Source organism: Oncorhynchus nerka, linkage group LG14, assembly GCF_034236695.1.
Source record: "Oncorhynchus nerka isolate Pitt River linkage group LG14, Oner_Uvic_2.0, whole genome shotgun sequence".
NCBI lineage: Eukaryota > Metazoa > Chordata > Actinopteri > Salmoniformes > Salmonidae > Oncorhynchus > Oncorhynchus nerka.
Window position 1 is genome coordinate 43,738,975 of NC_088409.1, and position 14,076 is coordinate 43,753,050.

A 14,076-nucleotide genomic window follows, 5' to 3' on the forward strand; every position below is an offset into this window, starting at 1 on the left:
AGAGGACCTACCAGTCCCAAGTAAGGACGCTGTGAAATATTCAGCAGAGATGAGGGTATTGGTGGGTCAGTACAAACCATCTGCTGCTAAGATAGCCCATATCTGTAAAAAGAAACTGGAACTCAGGTGGGCGAATGTACAGGGACAATTTGATTGCAACTACCTTTGGGCTGAGAATGGCGCATATCAGGACCAGATAACGGCGCTGCTGGTCAGGATTGTGGAGATGTATCCAACTAATCCTGCTACTTTGTTAGGATGATGGAGAGCCGCACGACTGTGCTGAACGGGTGGAGCTTGTCTCTAAACCAAGGTCGGATTTAACTGATGTCCCTTTGCAAAATGCACATTTGGAACTGTTTGTAGATGGCTCTGCTCAGCATTCTGAGAAAGGAGATTCATTGGTTGCGTATGCGGTTACTACTGCCTCAACCACACTGGAAAGTGCTAAATTATCTTCCCACCTTTCTGCTCAAGCAGCAGAACTCTTTGCACTCACTAGAGCTTGCATATTAGCTAAAGGCCAGTCTGCTACGATCTATACAGATAGCAGATATGCCTTTGGAGTGGTACATGATTTTGGTACTCTGTGGAAACAGCGCGGCTTCCTGACCTCCTCTGGTAAGACGATCTCTCATTCAAAACTTGCTAAAAGCTATTTTGCTCCCTTCTGAAATTGCTGTTTGTAAGTGCCTTGCTCATGCTAACTCTTCCGACCCTGTCTCCAAAGGTAATGCTATGGCTGACTTGGCAGCTAAGGCAGCAGCTGTCTCCTTGGAGGCCCCTGTGTTACAGATGGTTTTACTTCCTGATCATAACCTCTTCTCTCCCACTGATATCTCTGACTTGCAATCCTCTGTAGGTCCTGTTGAGTTGAGGAAGTGGAAACGACTATGTACATATGACCAGGTGCAGAAACTCTGGCTGGGCCCGAGTAGAGGCATTCCCATGTCTCTCCAAGTGGGTAGAGGCATTCCCATGTCGACATTCCACTGCTATGGCAGTAGCCAAGAATCTCCTTAGGGAGATCATCCCAAGGTGGGGGTTACCATCTAAATTAACCAGCGACAATGGATCCAACTTTGTAAACCTGGTGATACAGAACTTGTCTGAGAGTCTGCAGTTAGACCTTAGGACCCATTGTAGCTATAGGCCGCAATCTGGCTGTTTAATTGAACGCGCTAAATCAAACCCTAAAATCTAAGATGGTGAAGCTTATGGCAGAGACAGGGCTTTCTTGGGTCACTGTGATCCCCCTGGCTCTGATGTACATGCGAGGGAGACCTCACAGAACCACTGGATTGGCTCCTCGTGAGGTTCTGACAGGTAGACCAATGAGGATGATTTATTCTCCCTTCCCACAGAACAAGCTTACACTGATGGGCTGTGACGATGACATGGTAAGTTATTGTACTGCTCTAAACAATCTTCTGAAGGCTATTTTCCCCAGGGTGAAAGCGGCTCTACCCCAGCCTCTGGTGGGGATCCTGCACAAACTGCAACCAGGTGACTGGGTGGTGGTGAAAGACCTGAGACGAAAGCATTGGAACCAGCAGAGGTGGACTGGACCATACCAGGTGATGCTGATTACCCCCACTGCTGTTCGCGTAGCTGAGAGGTCTACTTGGATCCACGCCAACCACTGCAGGAAGGTGCCATACGGCCCACCAGACCCTGAGAATGGAGGACCAGAGACGCCGGAAGTCACCGACTAGATGGGAGGATCAGGCCCAGACTCTACGCATCATGTTTCTTGCTCTGGTCTTGAGCCTTCTCATTACAGTTGCCATATGGACAGTGACTCAAGGACAACCGGTCCTGGAAAGACAACATGGTACGGACTCGACTGATAACCATTCAGTCCCACTTCGGGACTTAAATAACAGCCACTCCAGCTCGAGCCAACGGCAGGCTCAGGACAGGAGTCCAGTAAACAATAGCCGCTCCCATATCGAAAGAAGAAGGTCAATGCATCCACTGGATGAGCATCACAGTAGGAATCACGAGGGAAACACTTGGTGGTCACTGCTTAACTATACAGTAAAGACTGAACTGATGTTAGGAAATACCTCCTGCTATGTATGTAGCTTGTTTCCACATTCAGCGATCTCCCCATTCTTACAGTATTCAGTAGAGGTCAGCATTAATGACACTCTATGTGCAATAGAAGTGCTCTTGTCCAATTAGAACACAGGAGGTCAACCCTCACTAGGTAGAACACTGAGGGATAAATGCATTAATGGTAATTTGTCATCAACAAAAGATTTACGGGGGGGATTTGATTGTTCACATTGGTGTAGTAGAATCATCTTAGACCCTAGATGCCGTGTACCAGAACTTATTCAAGTCCAAACCCGGTGAACCCCATTTAGGACCTGTCATTGTCACAACCCAAGCAATATGTCATGTATTGTCATGTTATGTCTTGTCCCTGTGCTTTCTCTTCTCTTCGTTTCCCCCTGCTGGTCGTATTAGGTTACTTTCTCTCTCTCTATCTCTCTCTCTCTCTCTATCGTTCCGTTCCTGCTCCCAGCTGTTCCTCATTCTCCTAACGACCTCGTTTACTCTCTCACACCTGTCCCCTCTTTTGCCCTCTGATTAAGTCTCTATTTCTCTCTCTGTTTCTGCTTCTGTCCTTGTCGGATTCTTGTTTGCTTTGCCCTTGTCCCGTCCTGTCGTAATCTGCCTCTTCATCAGATGCTGCGTGTGAGCAGGTGTCTCTGTCCTCTACGGCCCGCGCCTACCCGGAGGGACCTGCAGTCTGTTGCCGCTAGCCCTGCTATTCTCCTCTACTACTAGAAGGGGACTCTCCTGTAAATATTGAGGATTTATGTTTTCCCTGTTTGGACATTAAAAGACTCTGTTTCTGTTAGATGGCTTTTGGGTCCTCACTCACCTGCATAACACAATATTTCCATACCACAATTTAATGAATCCTATTAGGAAATGTCAACATGTGTCAATTATTGATGTGGAAACTGACGATCGTTCTCCTCATCAATTTGGCGCTGCAACATTTACTGATCATTATTGGATTTGTAGTGATAAAGCTTATCTCTACCTACCCACAAATTGGACAGGGTGCTGTATTTTTGGTAAACTAAACATATCCCTTGTGGTAATGCATAAAACAAATTCCTCTATTCCAAGCAGGTTAAGACTAATTAAGAGGGACATCTCGCAATACAATAATGTCCCTAGTGACTCTCGACGATCCTCGAAAAGTTTTGGCTTGGTATGGGGCATCGGAGAATGCACATGAGTTGGATAGGCTAGGATATAATTTGGAATCCCTGGTAAATTTGACCACTGCAGGGTTTTCTATGATAAGACCAGAATTACAAGCCACTAAACTCATGGCAACACAAAATAGGGTGGCACTAGACATGTTGCTAGCACGTGAAGGAGGGGTGTGTCAAATTATAGGAGATCACTGTTGAACATTTATACCCCAGGGAGATGACAATTTGACTATGTAGTGGAACATTTGAAAGAGCTTAGGTGTGTTCTCGAAAGGGAACACTAGCCTGACATCAACTGGAATCCGTTAGGGTGGGTTCAGTCAGTGTTTGGTGCTTGGGCTGCGACCATTTTCCACTGGTTTATCTATGGTCTAATATTACTGATTGCTCTGTTGCTAATTATCATTTGTGTGAAGAAATTGTTTAATAAAGTGGTTGATGTGGTTCTTACTATGACTTTGCTTGCAAATGAAGTAGGTGTAGATGAAGAATCTGAGATTGATGGACGACAATCAGGTGAACACAGTGAAATATTCTCACTGGACAGTGTAGATAGAGAGGGTTCACTGTATATGAATGATTTCCCTGACCTATTCCCTATTCCTGACTATAGCTCTGATAGTGGTGAACCCAATTCTAAGCATGAGGAATTAGAGGGATGACTGTCCTGTAGGTTATAATGAGGTCTGTGTTTAGACACTGGTTCTCTTCTAATTTTGGGAGCATTTATATGTTTTGTTGTTTTTTATTTTACCTCAACAAATGTATTGTTCTGCATGATTAAACAGGTGCAAGTCTGTATTATGGTATAAACATTGTAAACTCAGTTTCTGAAGGGTGAATACTTACATATACATTGAAGGAATTTGATTATTTATTATCTTTCAATTATGATTATGTATTTTTAATTGTATTATATACTCTGCAACTACTGTTAGTAAGGTGCCATGTTACTATTCTGATTCTTCAGAGGGGACTGAGTCCCTTGAGAGGCGCATGTTGGGGATGATTCAGAATTAGTTGGGTAACATAGATAAGATGTTTTATTTTATTAATATGCTTGTGAGATACTTGTCATTTAGAATGTATCTTGTTGGACTATAGTGGTGGCCGTTTGCAGTTATCTGTTCTCTGTCAGGGTTCAGTTACTGGGGCCACACAGAGGGGAGAGGTCAGGCTTGTCGTCATGTGTAAAGGTATCTTTTAAACCATGTGAAGGGATGATTGAGGGGGAACCAATTATCTCTTGGCTCCACAATGTCTGTGTGCCAGTCACTCCCTAATTTTCCCATCGGGGAGAGGAGGATGGCAGTGTCTGGAACCATTCTATGTTCCCTCTCTGGTTGCCCTTATCTTGACCTAAAGGCTCACTCTCCTTTCCGTGAGCTTGTCCAGGATGGGTTCTATTTGGGATGGGAGTGTCTAAAATGACAATTGCTTTGAAATGTGTATGTTCCATGTATGTGAGACCTTAGAGGTCTTAGCTTACAGGTCTCTCGTATGTTTTTTTATGCAAAACATGCAACAGCTTGTTATTACCATTATCCAAGTGCTTTGAAATGTGTGTCCCATGTATGTGAGACCTTACATGTCTCTTGTATGTTTTTTATTCAATACATGCAACATTTCTGTTGTCTAAACGTAAACCTCCCATATAAGTCAGATATTACAAGAATCTTCTATGAATCATGTAAGTGTATTTGCTGCCATATGTGTTACTTACAAGTTCCAGGTAGAATTCATAAGAATCTTGTTCAATTCTTCTATCTTTTCCATGTGGGCAGCGTTATTATCATAGCCATGAAAAGCGGTCTATCTAACACAATAATAGAGTGATACAACCGGTTCATAGACACATGATTAAACTGTGGACTATGGACTCCTTTTCTGCTCTGTATTGGTAGTTCTGGGCGTGTCACTACCATTCCCACCATCTAACAGGTAAGACAGAGTATTCATACAATCCCTGCATACAGTCAACAGTATTTGGTCTAAAGAGTGCAGGGTGCAGTAGTGAATGTAGGAATATCTTCTGTTCAGGTAAGGGTTCTTACGGGCATCTCTTGCTGTTTTTTGTACCTCAGAGTTTTTGGCTTCAGTGTGGATATTATGTTCTACAAAGTCGAATAGCCAACTTTTTTTCTTAAACAATTCGAATGCGCTGTATAATGATCCATATAAGCGGGCTCCCGAGTGGCGCATTGGTCTAAGACACTACATCTAAGTGCAAGACGCCTCACTGCAGTACCTGGTTTGAATCTAGGCTGCATCACATCCGACTGTGATTGGGAGTCCCATAGGGCGGCGCACAATTGGCCCAGCGTCGTCCGGGTTTGGCCAGGTTAGGACATCATTGTAAATAAGAATTAGTTCGTAACTGACTTGCCTAGTTAAATAAAGGTTAAATAAAAAAATATAAGATCTGATTTCTATCTCACTTTTCAAATAGGATGTGCTGTAGCTCTTACTAGCTGGTCTTCTTTAATGATTATATATAGTACATGGATGGCCAAAACAATCGATCATGTGACACCATTCATTCCTATGTGAAGACTCAATAGAGTGTTGAAGCCAAATGGAGTAGGTTAAGATGAAGTCTCATTGAGACATAACATGTGCAGTTTGAGCTACTCCCGGAAGTGACGTCACAGGCTAGCTCAGTGCTGCCCCCTCTCATGCGATAACTAAAATTGAAGGCCGACCGGGGTACTGCAGGCTGCTATTAGCAACTAAATGATCCTTATAACTCTTCTGTGTGCAATTTTGTAAATAATCAGTTCGAGGACATACATTTGGTGTTGCCGATGCAATTATTGGTACCATGATTGTCTCCAAAAATGTTTTGTATTTATATGAAGATTGACCAAAGAAAATTCTTCCAAATTTTTCCATTCCCTATAATGGGGGATCCCAATGCCTGCAGTTCCGCAGTCAGGCTAGAACGTCCGTGACTTTAATGAGAGAGGGCAGTCTTCTCCCCAGTCTTTTTTATTAGTACAATATAAAGAATTGGTACAATATAAAGTACTTTGCAACCTAATTAATGAATGTTGCAATATACAGTAAATAAAAGCAATTCAGATTCATCATTAATTCATAACCATACACTAACATATCTGCAGTACCAGCAGCACCCCACCTCCATTGGATAATGACCTCTACAGCCCAGCAGCTGCTGCACTCCCAGCGGGATGTGCTCCTGGAGTGGACACGTGTCCACCCTGCCCCCCTACTACGCTGGCTATGTGACGCCGGGGTACTTTCTCACGCCCACTACCTGTCCCTGCTGGAGCGTTCGCCCTCCAATGCCGTTGCGCAGGCCCTGGAGACAGTGTGCGCAAGTGAGGAGAGAAGCCGCGGCTTCCTGCAGGTCCTGAGGGAGGTGTGTATGTTGATGAACCACAGTACTTACAGTATAATAACCTGATATGTTACTTACATTAAGCAGTGCATCGTCGTAATTCTGTTCCTGTATCTAACATAATGGTGTCCTGTGACTGTTTCCTTGTCTATATAAGGTGCAGGACTACTACTGTGAGGAGCTGCAGGTCTGGGTGGAGAGACACTGCAGGGAGAGGACAGAAGGGATGAAGGAGGCCAAACCGGTTAGAGTGGAGGGTGAGCCTGGCAGCAGGGGAGTTGTAGCCTGGTCCCAGATCTGTTTGTACCGTCTGCCAACTCCTATTGTCATTGGTTAGCAGAGCACAAACAGATCTGCGACCAGGATAGGTGGCAAGGCAGTTTTGATGTTTGTAAAAAAAAATACTGATGGTTGTAATAGTGTTGTCATTGAGGTTTAGCCAAAGGCAGGCTTCTGATTATGTTTGACAAAAAATTAAGATATTGGCAGTGTGAGCCAAACCTGATGCTGAAAAACGGGAAAATTAATGAATTAATTTAATAGTGACTGAATGCGAAGTGAAAGAGCTGAAAAATAATAATTATGTCAGATTTACTTATTGAACTATAGAACATTATGGGGAAATGATTAACAGAGTCAATTCAGGCTTGTAGTATTCAACTGAAGTGCAATTCACTGAACTGTGGCAAAGCCTCTAATGTCTTGCCAAGGTCTTATCTACTGCAGATTGGACTGGCAAGCGGTTTGCATACATGCTCATCCTTGCACAGCGATAGAAAAGTAATTCATTGTAGCCTGTTTAATAGTAGTCAATAAAATACACTCTGAAAACATTCTGTTGAGTTTCCATCTGAGATCGCATTTACATAACAATGGCTAACTGTGAACTTTAACACCTTCTCACAAAGCAACAGTCTTGATGATGCGAAGGTTGTTGATTATGGTCGCCCAAAGTCTTTAGTGTTACACTCCTAATGCAAAAACACTTACACTCGTGCTTACATTAATATAAAACACTGGCGACACACTGGTGTGAGGTAAGTCTTAGGTGAAAGTACAGATAGTGTCAAAGACCTTTTCATTATCAACAAAGTCTGGGACAACATCTCTCCTGATGCCTAGTTATGTTTTTCTAGTTTACGTCCATGCATTTTTTTCTATCTCATCTCTACAGAGAAGAAAAAGACAAAAAGCCCCATTTCAAAACTGTTCAAAGGCAAGAGTAAATTCACTGTGACCCCTGAGGTCAAAGGTAATGAATTCCATTATAATCCACCATCAATAGTAAAGATATGAGATGATGAATCAATTATCACTAACATGCTTTCTAGTGTGCCCAAATGACATACATCAGTAATATGACACAATTAAATGTATTCAATCCCCAGGTAGGGAAAATGTATATTTCATATGTGTCAAATGTATAATTTAAATCGTTGTCTTGATAATTTAGTTGAGGAAGGGTTGAAACCTCGGCAGAGTGTAAAATCTTCTCATCTCAGAGGTAGGTTGATAACATTCAGAGTTGGGTCAAACTGTATTTGCTGATAAAGACATTATAATACACGAATTGCAGCAACATTTCTCGTAGATATGACTTGAGTATCTTATTGTAATGTGTTAGGTATGTGTGCCCATGTTGCGTGTAATTTACTTGTCTCTCTTCTATTGCAGTTCCCCTTTCAGCTCACAGAAATACCCTTCTGGAACGTACAGAACGACTTACATCTTACGCAGAAGGGGGAGGACAGGCCGCCAACTCTGCTTCTCACATTGAGATCCGATACACTGATCTCTTCGTGACCGAGGACAACGAGTCATTTGACAGCAGCCAGCATGAGTACTTCACCCTGGCCAGTCGACGGGCACGCATTTACGCCCACCAGGCCTGCCAACGCATCTGCCCTCGCCACCTCCTGAGCCCCCAAGGCACCACAGGGCGCCCACCTAAGCGGGTAAAGGTGAAGGGCATTGCTGGCATCGGCAAGAGCGTGGCAGTGCAGAGGCTGGTCTATGAGTGGGCGCTGGGGAAGCACATGCGTGAGTTCACCTGTGTGTTTGACCTCCGCTTCCGCGAGCTGAACCTGATCAAAGCCCCGCTGAGCTTACTGGACCTGCTCGAAGACCGATTCCGCTACTTCAAGACTGTCCTGCCAGACCTTCTGGCCTCGCCAGGTCCCTTGCTCTTCATTCTGGATGGGCTGGACGAGTTTCAATACCAACTGGACTGGAATGCTCCTGACAGGGACATCGGCGTGGACTCCAAGGTGCCTGTATCAGAGCTGATAATAGCGTTGATCAAGGGGAGTCTACTCCCAGAATCCTCGGTCATCCTGACATCCAGGCCTTCCACGGATGCTCCTAAGCGGTTCTTCCAGCGTTGCTGCGTGGTCCTGGGATTCGAGGAGGACCAGGTGAAGGAGTACACCTCCAAGTTCTACAAGGACCCCGAGGTGTCTGAGAAGGTGTACAACTACATCCTGGACAATGACAACCTCTTTGTGCTCTCCTTCATCCCTCTCTATTGCTATATCATCTGCACCGCCTTGGCTGAGTTCTTCTCCAGTCAGGAAGATAGTGACTCACGGTCTCTAGAGTTGAACCCACCTAGGACAGTCAGCGAGGTTTACTACTGCTACCTGTTTACTGCCATCAAGCACCATGCGCTGAAAGGTAAGGCGAAGAGGAACATCCTCAGATCGGAGGTACTTTCTCTAGTTAGGCAACAGCTGACGAACCTGGGGAGATTAGCTTACGAAAACCTTCTAAAGAGTAAGATCATGTTCGACATACAGGACCTGGAACGTTATGGTCTCACGCCAGTAGATATACAGAGCACCTTCCTCAGTCAGATCCTGGTGCCTCTGAAAGAGGAGAGGGTGGAGATGTTTTCCTTCTTCCATTTGACCGTCCAGGAGCATCTGGCCGCCCTGTACTGTGCGATCAACCTCTCAAAGCAGGGTCACATAATCCAGGCTCTGGACTTCTGGTGCTTTGGTGAGATCCCCCCACCTTCCACCTACCCAACTCCCCTACTGAGCCAAGACCTCCACCTGGACCAGACTAGGGTGGAGAACCTGCAGATGTTCACTCGCTTTTTCATGGGCCTTCTCCGGGCCAGGCTGGGGGGGCAGTTGGATGGGCTGGTGCTGGCCCCTCTGGAGGTGGGCTTGGAGGGGGAGGATATCTCCACCAGGCTGGGTATCTGGTTCCAGAACCAGTTTAAGGGTAGGCAGCTAGCCAACCAGACGGCGCTGAACCTGCTCCACTGTTTGATGGAGCTGCACATGAAGGAAGTCACCAGCAAGGCGTCTCCAGAGATCCGGAGTCTGAACCTGTTCAAGATTAAGATGAGCGTGGTGGACTGTGCAGCATTACACTATGTGTTGCAGTTCTCCCCACATAGGCTCGAGGAGCTCAACCTGGGATACTCCAACATCGGAAACAGAGGTCTTAGCAGGCTAGCGCCGATATTGCACCGCTGTGAATCTCTTTAGTGAGTATTCATAGCATTTTACTTGTGTGACACAGCTCTGCACCGCCTGTTGCAAATGTTTGATCATTAACGGGGACAAACTGATGAGAAGTATAGTAATTAACTCATTAATGTAGGTAACTATAATTTTTTGTATTTTTTCTCAGTCTGCGATATAACTGTCTGGAAAGGGAGGCAGCAATCCTGGAATCTGCAGTGTTGAAATCAAACGAGTGTCAGGTGAAGAAGCTTTTGTAAGTGACTCTGAAAATAACATAATTTCATTTCTAACACTGTTTCATAGCGCCTCTATCTCGCCCTTGAACTCTTGACTCCTCTATTTTGTACAGTATGTGTGGTAACAACTTGGGTCCAGAAGGGGTTCTGGAGCTGTGGAAGGCCCTGGAGCAGAACACTACGCTGGAGGAACTCTACTTGGACATCACTGGCATCACAGAGAGAGGAACAGAGAACATTGTCAATTGCCTCAGCAAGAACACCTCTCTGAAAACGCTGACGTAAGAGAAAGGGGAGAGAGAGAGATGGGCTATCTTTTTGTAATATTTCTTTTATCTGACTTAATATTACTGCATTGTTGATGAAAAGCTTGCAAGTAAGCATTTCACTGTACTGTTTATATCTGCTGTATACTGTGCAGGTCACAAATACACTTTGATTTGAGGTTGACAGTTTTCTCTGAAGTTACAATGGGTGTTGACATACTGCCATCTAGTGTATTTCACAGTTGCTGCTACGATAACATCCTGTCTGACCTGTTATATTCTCCTTCCCAGCATCGTGGGGAATGACATTGGGGAGGTGGGGAAGAGGAGGCTGAGGGAGCTAGGGCATCGACGGCCGGGGCTCCAGATCATTGGGAACTTTGTGGACGACCTAGGACTGCTAAACGCCTACCTGGACTGGGTAGAGGAGATACGGGATGACCGGGACCAGATGGACTCAGTGAAGAACGCAGATGCCCTACAGTCCATCTTGAAGGGGCTGAGGGTGGGAGCAGGTGGGGAGAATGGGGAGAGGGGGGAAGGAGAGAACACAGCCAAAGCCCTGGAGCTGGAGACCAAGATCTTGGAGCTTTTGAATGCTCCCACTCACCTGGCTGGAGTGAGATGACTTCACTTAACCCTTTCCTCTGTGAGGAGCACAGGTTATCCACAAAGTGAGATGACTTCACTTAACCTTTTGCTCTGTGAGGAGCACAGGTTATCCACAAAGTGAGATGACTTCACTTAACCTTTTGCTCTGTGAGGAGCACAGGTTATCCACAAAGTGAGATGACTTCACTTAACCTTTTGCTCTGTGAGGAGCACAGGTTATCCACAAAGTGAGATGACTTCACTTAACCTTTTGCTCTGTGAGGAGCACAGGTTATCCACAAAGTGAGATGACTGATCAAGTCTAAGTCTATGGGCAAAATAAAATGCAACCACACCTTTGCATCGTCACAAAACCAGAGAACAACCTCTGTCCAGTGAAGTCCACAAAGCATATTGCACGTAACAAACTGTTACATGACCTACAGCATGGTCAAGCAAGTGAATGTTTCCAAAATGTTCTGACCACTAAACAACTATTGATTCAGAACCACGGAGAGTTACCACGAGTCTCAAAGAAAACAGGACCTGCCTCCACTATTCCAGCACCATTTCAACTTCAACACTTCAACCACATCAAATCACATGTTCTTAGTTTAACACAGTGACAATTAAAAGATACCAAAAACTATTTAGTCCATTGAGCAAAATATTATGTGGCTGTCCATGGTTCTAATTTCTGTGTGTGTGTGTGTGTGTGTGTGTGTGTGTGCGCGTGCGTGTGCGTGTGCGTGTGTGTGTGTGTGCGTATGTGTGCTATTGCATGTAATTAAATATGTTGACTCACCCGACTTGTTGATGAAACGGTCAACCACTCTGTCATACAGTACACGCTTTTATTCTTTGTTGTCCTAGGCTACCTGGCTAAGATGCTTGCTCACTAGACTGACTTCAATTCATGGCAACATTAGCTATTTAATATTAGCCTTCTACATCTAGCTACATATTGAACTTCCATCCTCTCAGGCCAGGGGAACAACAGTGTATGAATAAATGGTTGGATCAGAATCACTCAGAATTAAGTAAAACTGCAAGTCCAATCCTTATCTCCATCCATGTCTAATTTAGCAAAGTGACAACTTTAGCTAGCTAGCCACCGGAGGACAACACAACGAGTGTTGTTTCTGTGAATGACGTATGCTCTCAATTCGATTTGATAGGAGTGACACCAAAATTCAAGCTGGCTTCCCTACACACTTTTTTTTGACCCGCCAGGACCATTCACAATTGCGCTCGCTCAGTTTAGTTCAACGTAGATTGGCACATTTTTTATACTTTTTTTATCAAGGGAGGCCAAATTCTTGCTGGCTTCCCTTGCATTCCATTCAATGCAATTGGCGGCAGCAATAGATGGACAGAGATGGACAGACAGAGGGGCGCTGTTTTGCTCGCTGGGATGCTTTGTCCGATCAGATACATTCAGCCTGTTGTCGAATTGAAGGAAAATTATAACACACAGAGAGATGAAAGATAAATTATACATTTTTTATTTAACTAGGCAAGTCAGTTAAGAACAAATTCTTATTTTCAATGACAGCCTAGCAACAGTGGATTAACTGGCTGTTCAGGGGCAGAATGACAGATTTGTACCTTGTCAGCTCGGGGATATGAACTTGCAACCTTTCGGTTACTAGTCCAACGCTCTAACCACTAGGCTACCCTGACGCCCCACATTTCTTATTGGTAAAACATTTTTGGGAAGCCTGGCTTCCCTTGGCATCCATGAATACACGCCACTGCCTGTATGTCATGCGGGACTAGGTGGGTAAGGAAGGAATCAGGCGCAGAGAGTTCCACTGGGGAAAAGTGCTCTTTAATAAGGCACAAAAATAGACAAGCCCAACAACACAGGGCGTGGACAGTAAATGTGACTACCCAAAACACAGGGTGCCAAGTCCAGAAAATTACACACCTCTACCTAAACGCACACACGTAACACAAAGACAATCCCGCACAAAACAAGGGTGGGTACACGTACATTAAATAAGGAAGCTCACTAGGCACATACAACAGGACACAGGTGAAACTAATAATACAAAACAAACAGACAAACGAAAAAGGGATCGGTGGCGGCTAGTAGGCCGGTGACGACGACCGCCGAGCACCGCCCGAACAGGCAGAGGAGCCAGGCAGAGGAGCCAACTTCGGTGGAAGTCGTGACACTATAGCCCTAAATCCTAGCCCTTTTATACTTTTCTAATTGGGCCGTAGTGATTATGTTGCCATTGCTGTAAAAGCTGAATGTGTAATAAAGCTCCTTTGCGTGTACTTTGCACTGTCTCTGTGGTAATGTTTGCCGGGGGATTTTAGAACTCTGCAAGTGACAAACATTGTTTCTGTGAAATTAAGTATCAGCTGAACAGCACTGACACTGAGAGCACTGACACTGTTACATCTGATACATTTACAGTAATTAGTGTCATGCTGAATGTAACTTGTGAATTAACACATGCAGCTCTGAAAGATCCTAATTTTCTCAGTCAGAGAGTTGCAGTAAAAAAAAAAATTTTTTAAATACAAAAATAAAAAGACAATCCCAGCATGGCCAAATAGCTCTATTTTCATGTTGTTCAACAAATGTAAATGCCTGGAGATTGCTCATTGGCATTTGGCTTGGAACATGTGCTTTAGTCAGATGACTTAAAAATTGAGCTCAGCAGTGCTGGGTTTGGCATCAACATGAGAGTGTTGAAAATGACCCCATAACTACTGTCAAATATGGACAATATTTGTTATGGTCTATTTTTGCTTCCACTGATCCTGGGGCCCATGTTAATGTCAACAGCATCATGAACTTTACCCAGGACATTTTAGCCACAAACCTGATTGCTTCTGCCAGGACTCAAGAGGCTCAAATTTTGGCCGCAAGTGGATCTTCCAGCAAGA

General features: G+C 44.6%; 1 protein-coding gene across 3 annotated transcripts; it reads left to right on the forward strand.

Annotated features, from left to right (window-relative positions):
- The first annotated feature begins 5,182 nt into the window (after positions 1-5,182).
- Positions 5,183-11,357, forward strand: LOC115141177 (NLR family CARD domain-containing protein 3-like). 3 transcript variants are annotated; one of them, XM_029679889.2, is made up of 9 exons: positions 5,183-5,282; positions 6,365-6,624; positions 6,761-6,860; positions 7,778-7,855; positions 8,057-8,107; positions 8,278-10,099; positions 10,246-10,332; positions 10,429-10,596; positions 10,873-11,357. In XM_029679889.2, exons 2-9 carry the CDS (start codon positions 6,394-6,396, stop codon positions 11,207-11,209), a joined length of 2,874 nt encoding a protein of 957 aa, XP_029535749.2. In that variant the 5' UTR covers positions 5,183-5,282; positions 6,365-6,393; the 3' UTR covers positions 11,210-11,357. The 3 variants fall into 3 exon arrangements, with proteins under 3 accessions (XP_029535749.2, XP_029535751.2, XP_029535750.2); XM_029679890.2 differs by having other exon boundaries at positions 5,209-5,282; positions 6,374-6,624; XM_029679891.2 differs by lacking the exon at positions 10,873-11,357 and having other exon boundaries at positions 10,246-10,318; positions 10,429-10,522.
- Positions 11,358-14,076: the final 2,719 nt, after the last annotated feature.

Coding starts and splice junctions, on each gene's coding strand:
- LOC115141177 (XM_029679889.2), top strand. CDS start 6,394: ATGACCTCTACAGCCCAGCAGCTGCTGCACTCCCAGCGGGATGTGCTC. Junction 6,625..6,760: donor TCCTGCAGGTCCTGAGGGAG/GTGTGTATGTTG, acceptor TGTCTATATAAG/GTGCAGGACTACTACTGTGA. Junction 8,108..8,277: donor AAAATCTTCTCATCTCAGAG/GTAGGTTGATAA, acceptor CTTCTATTGCAG/TTCCCCTTTCAGCTCACAGA.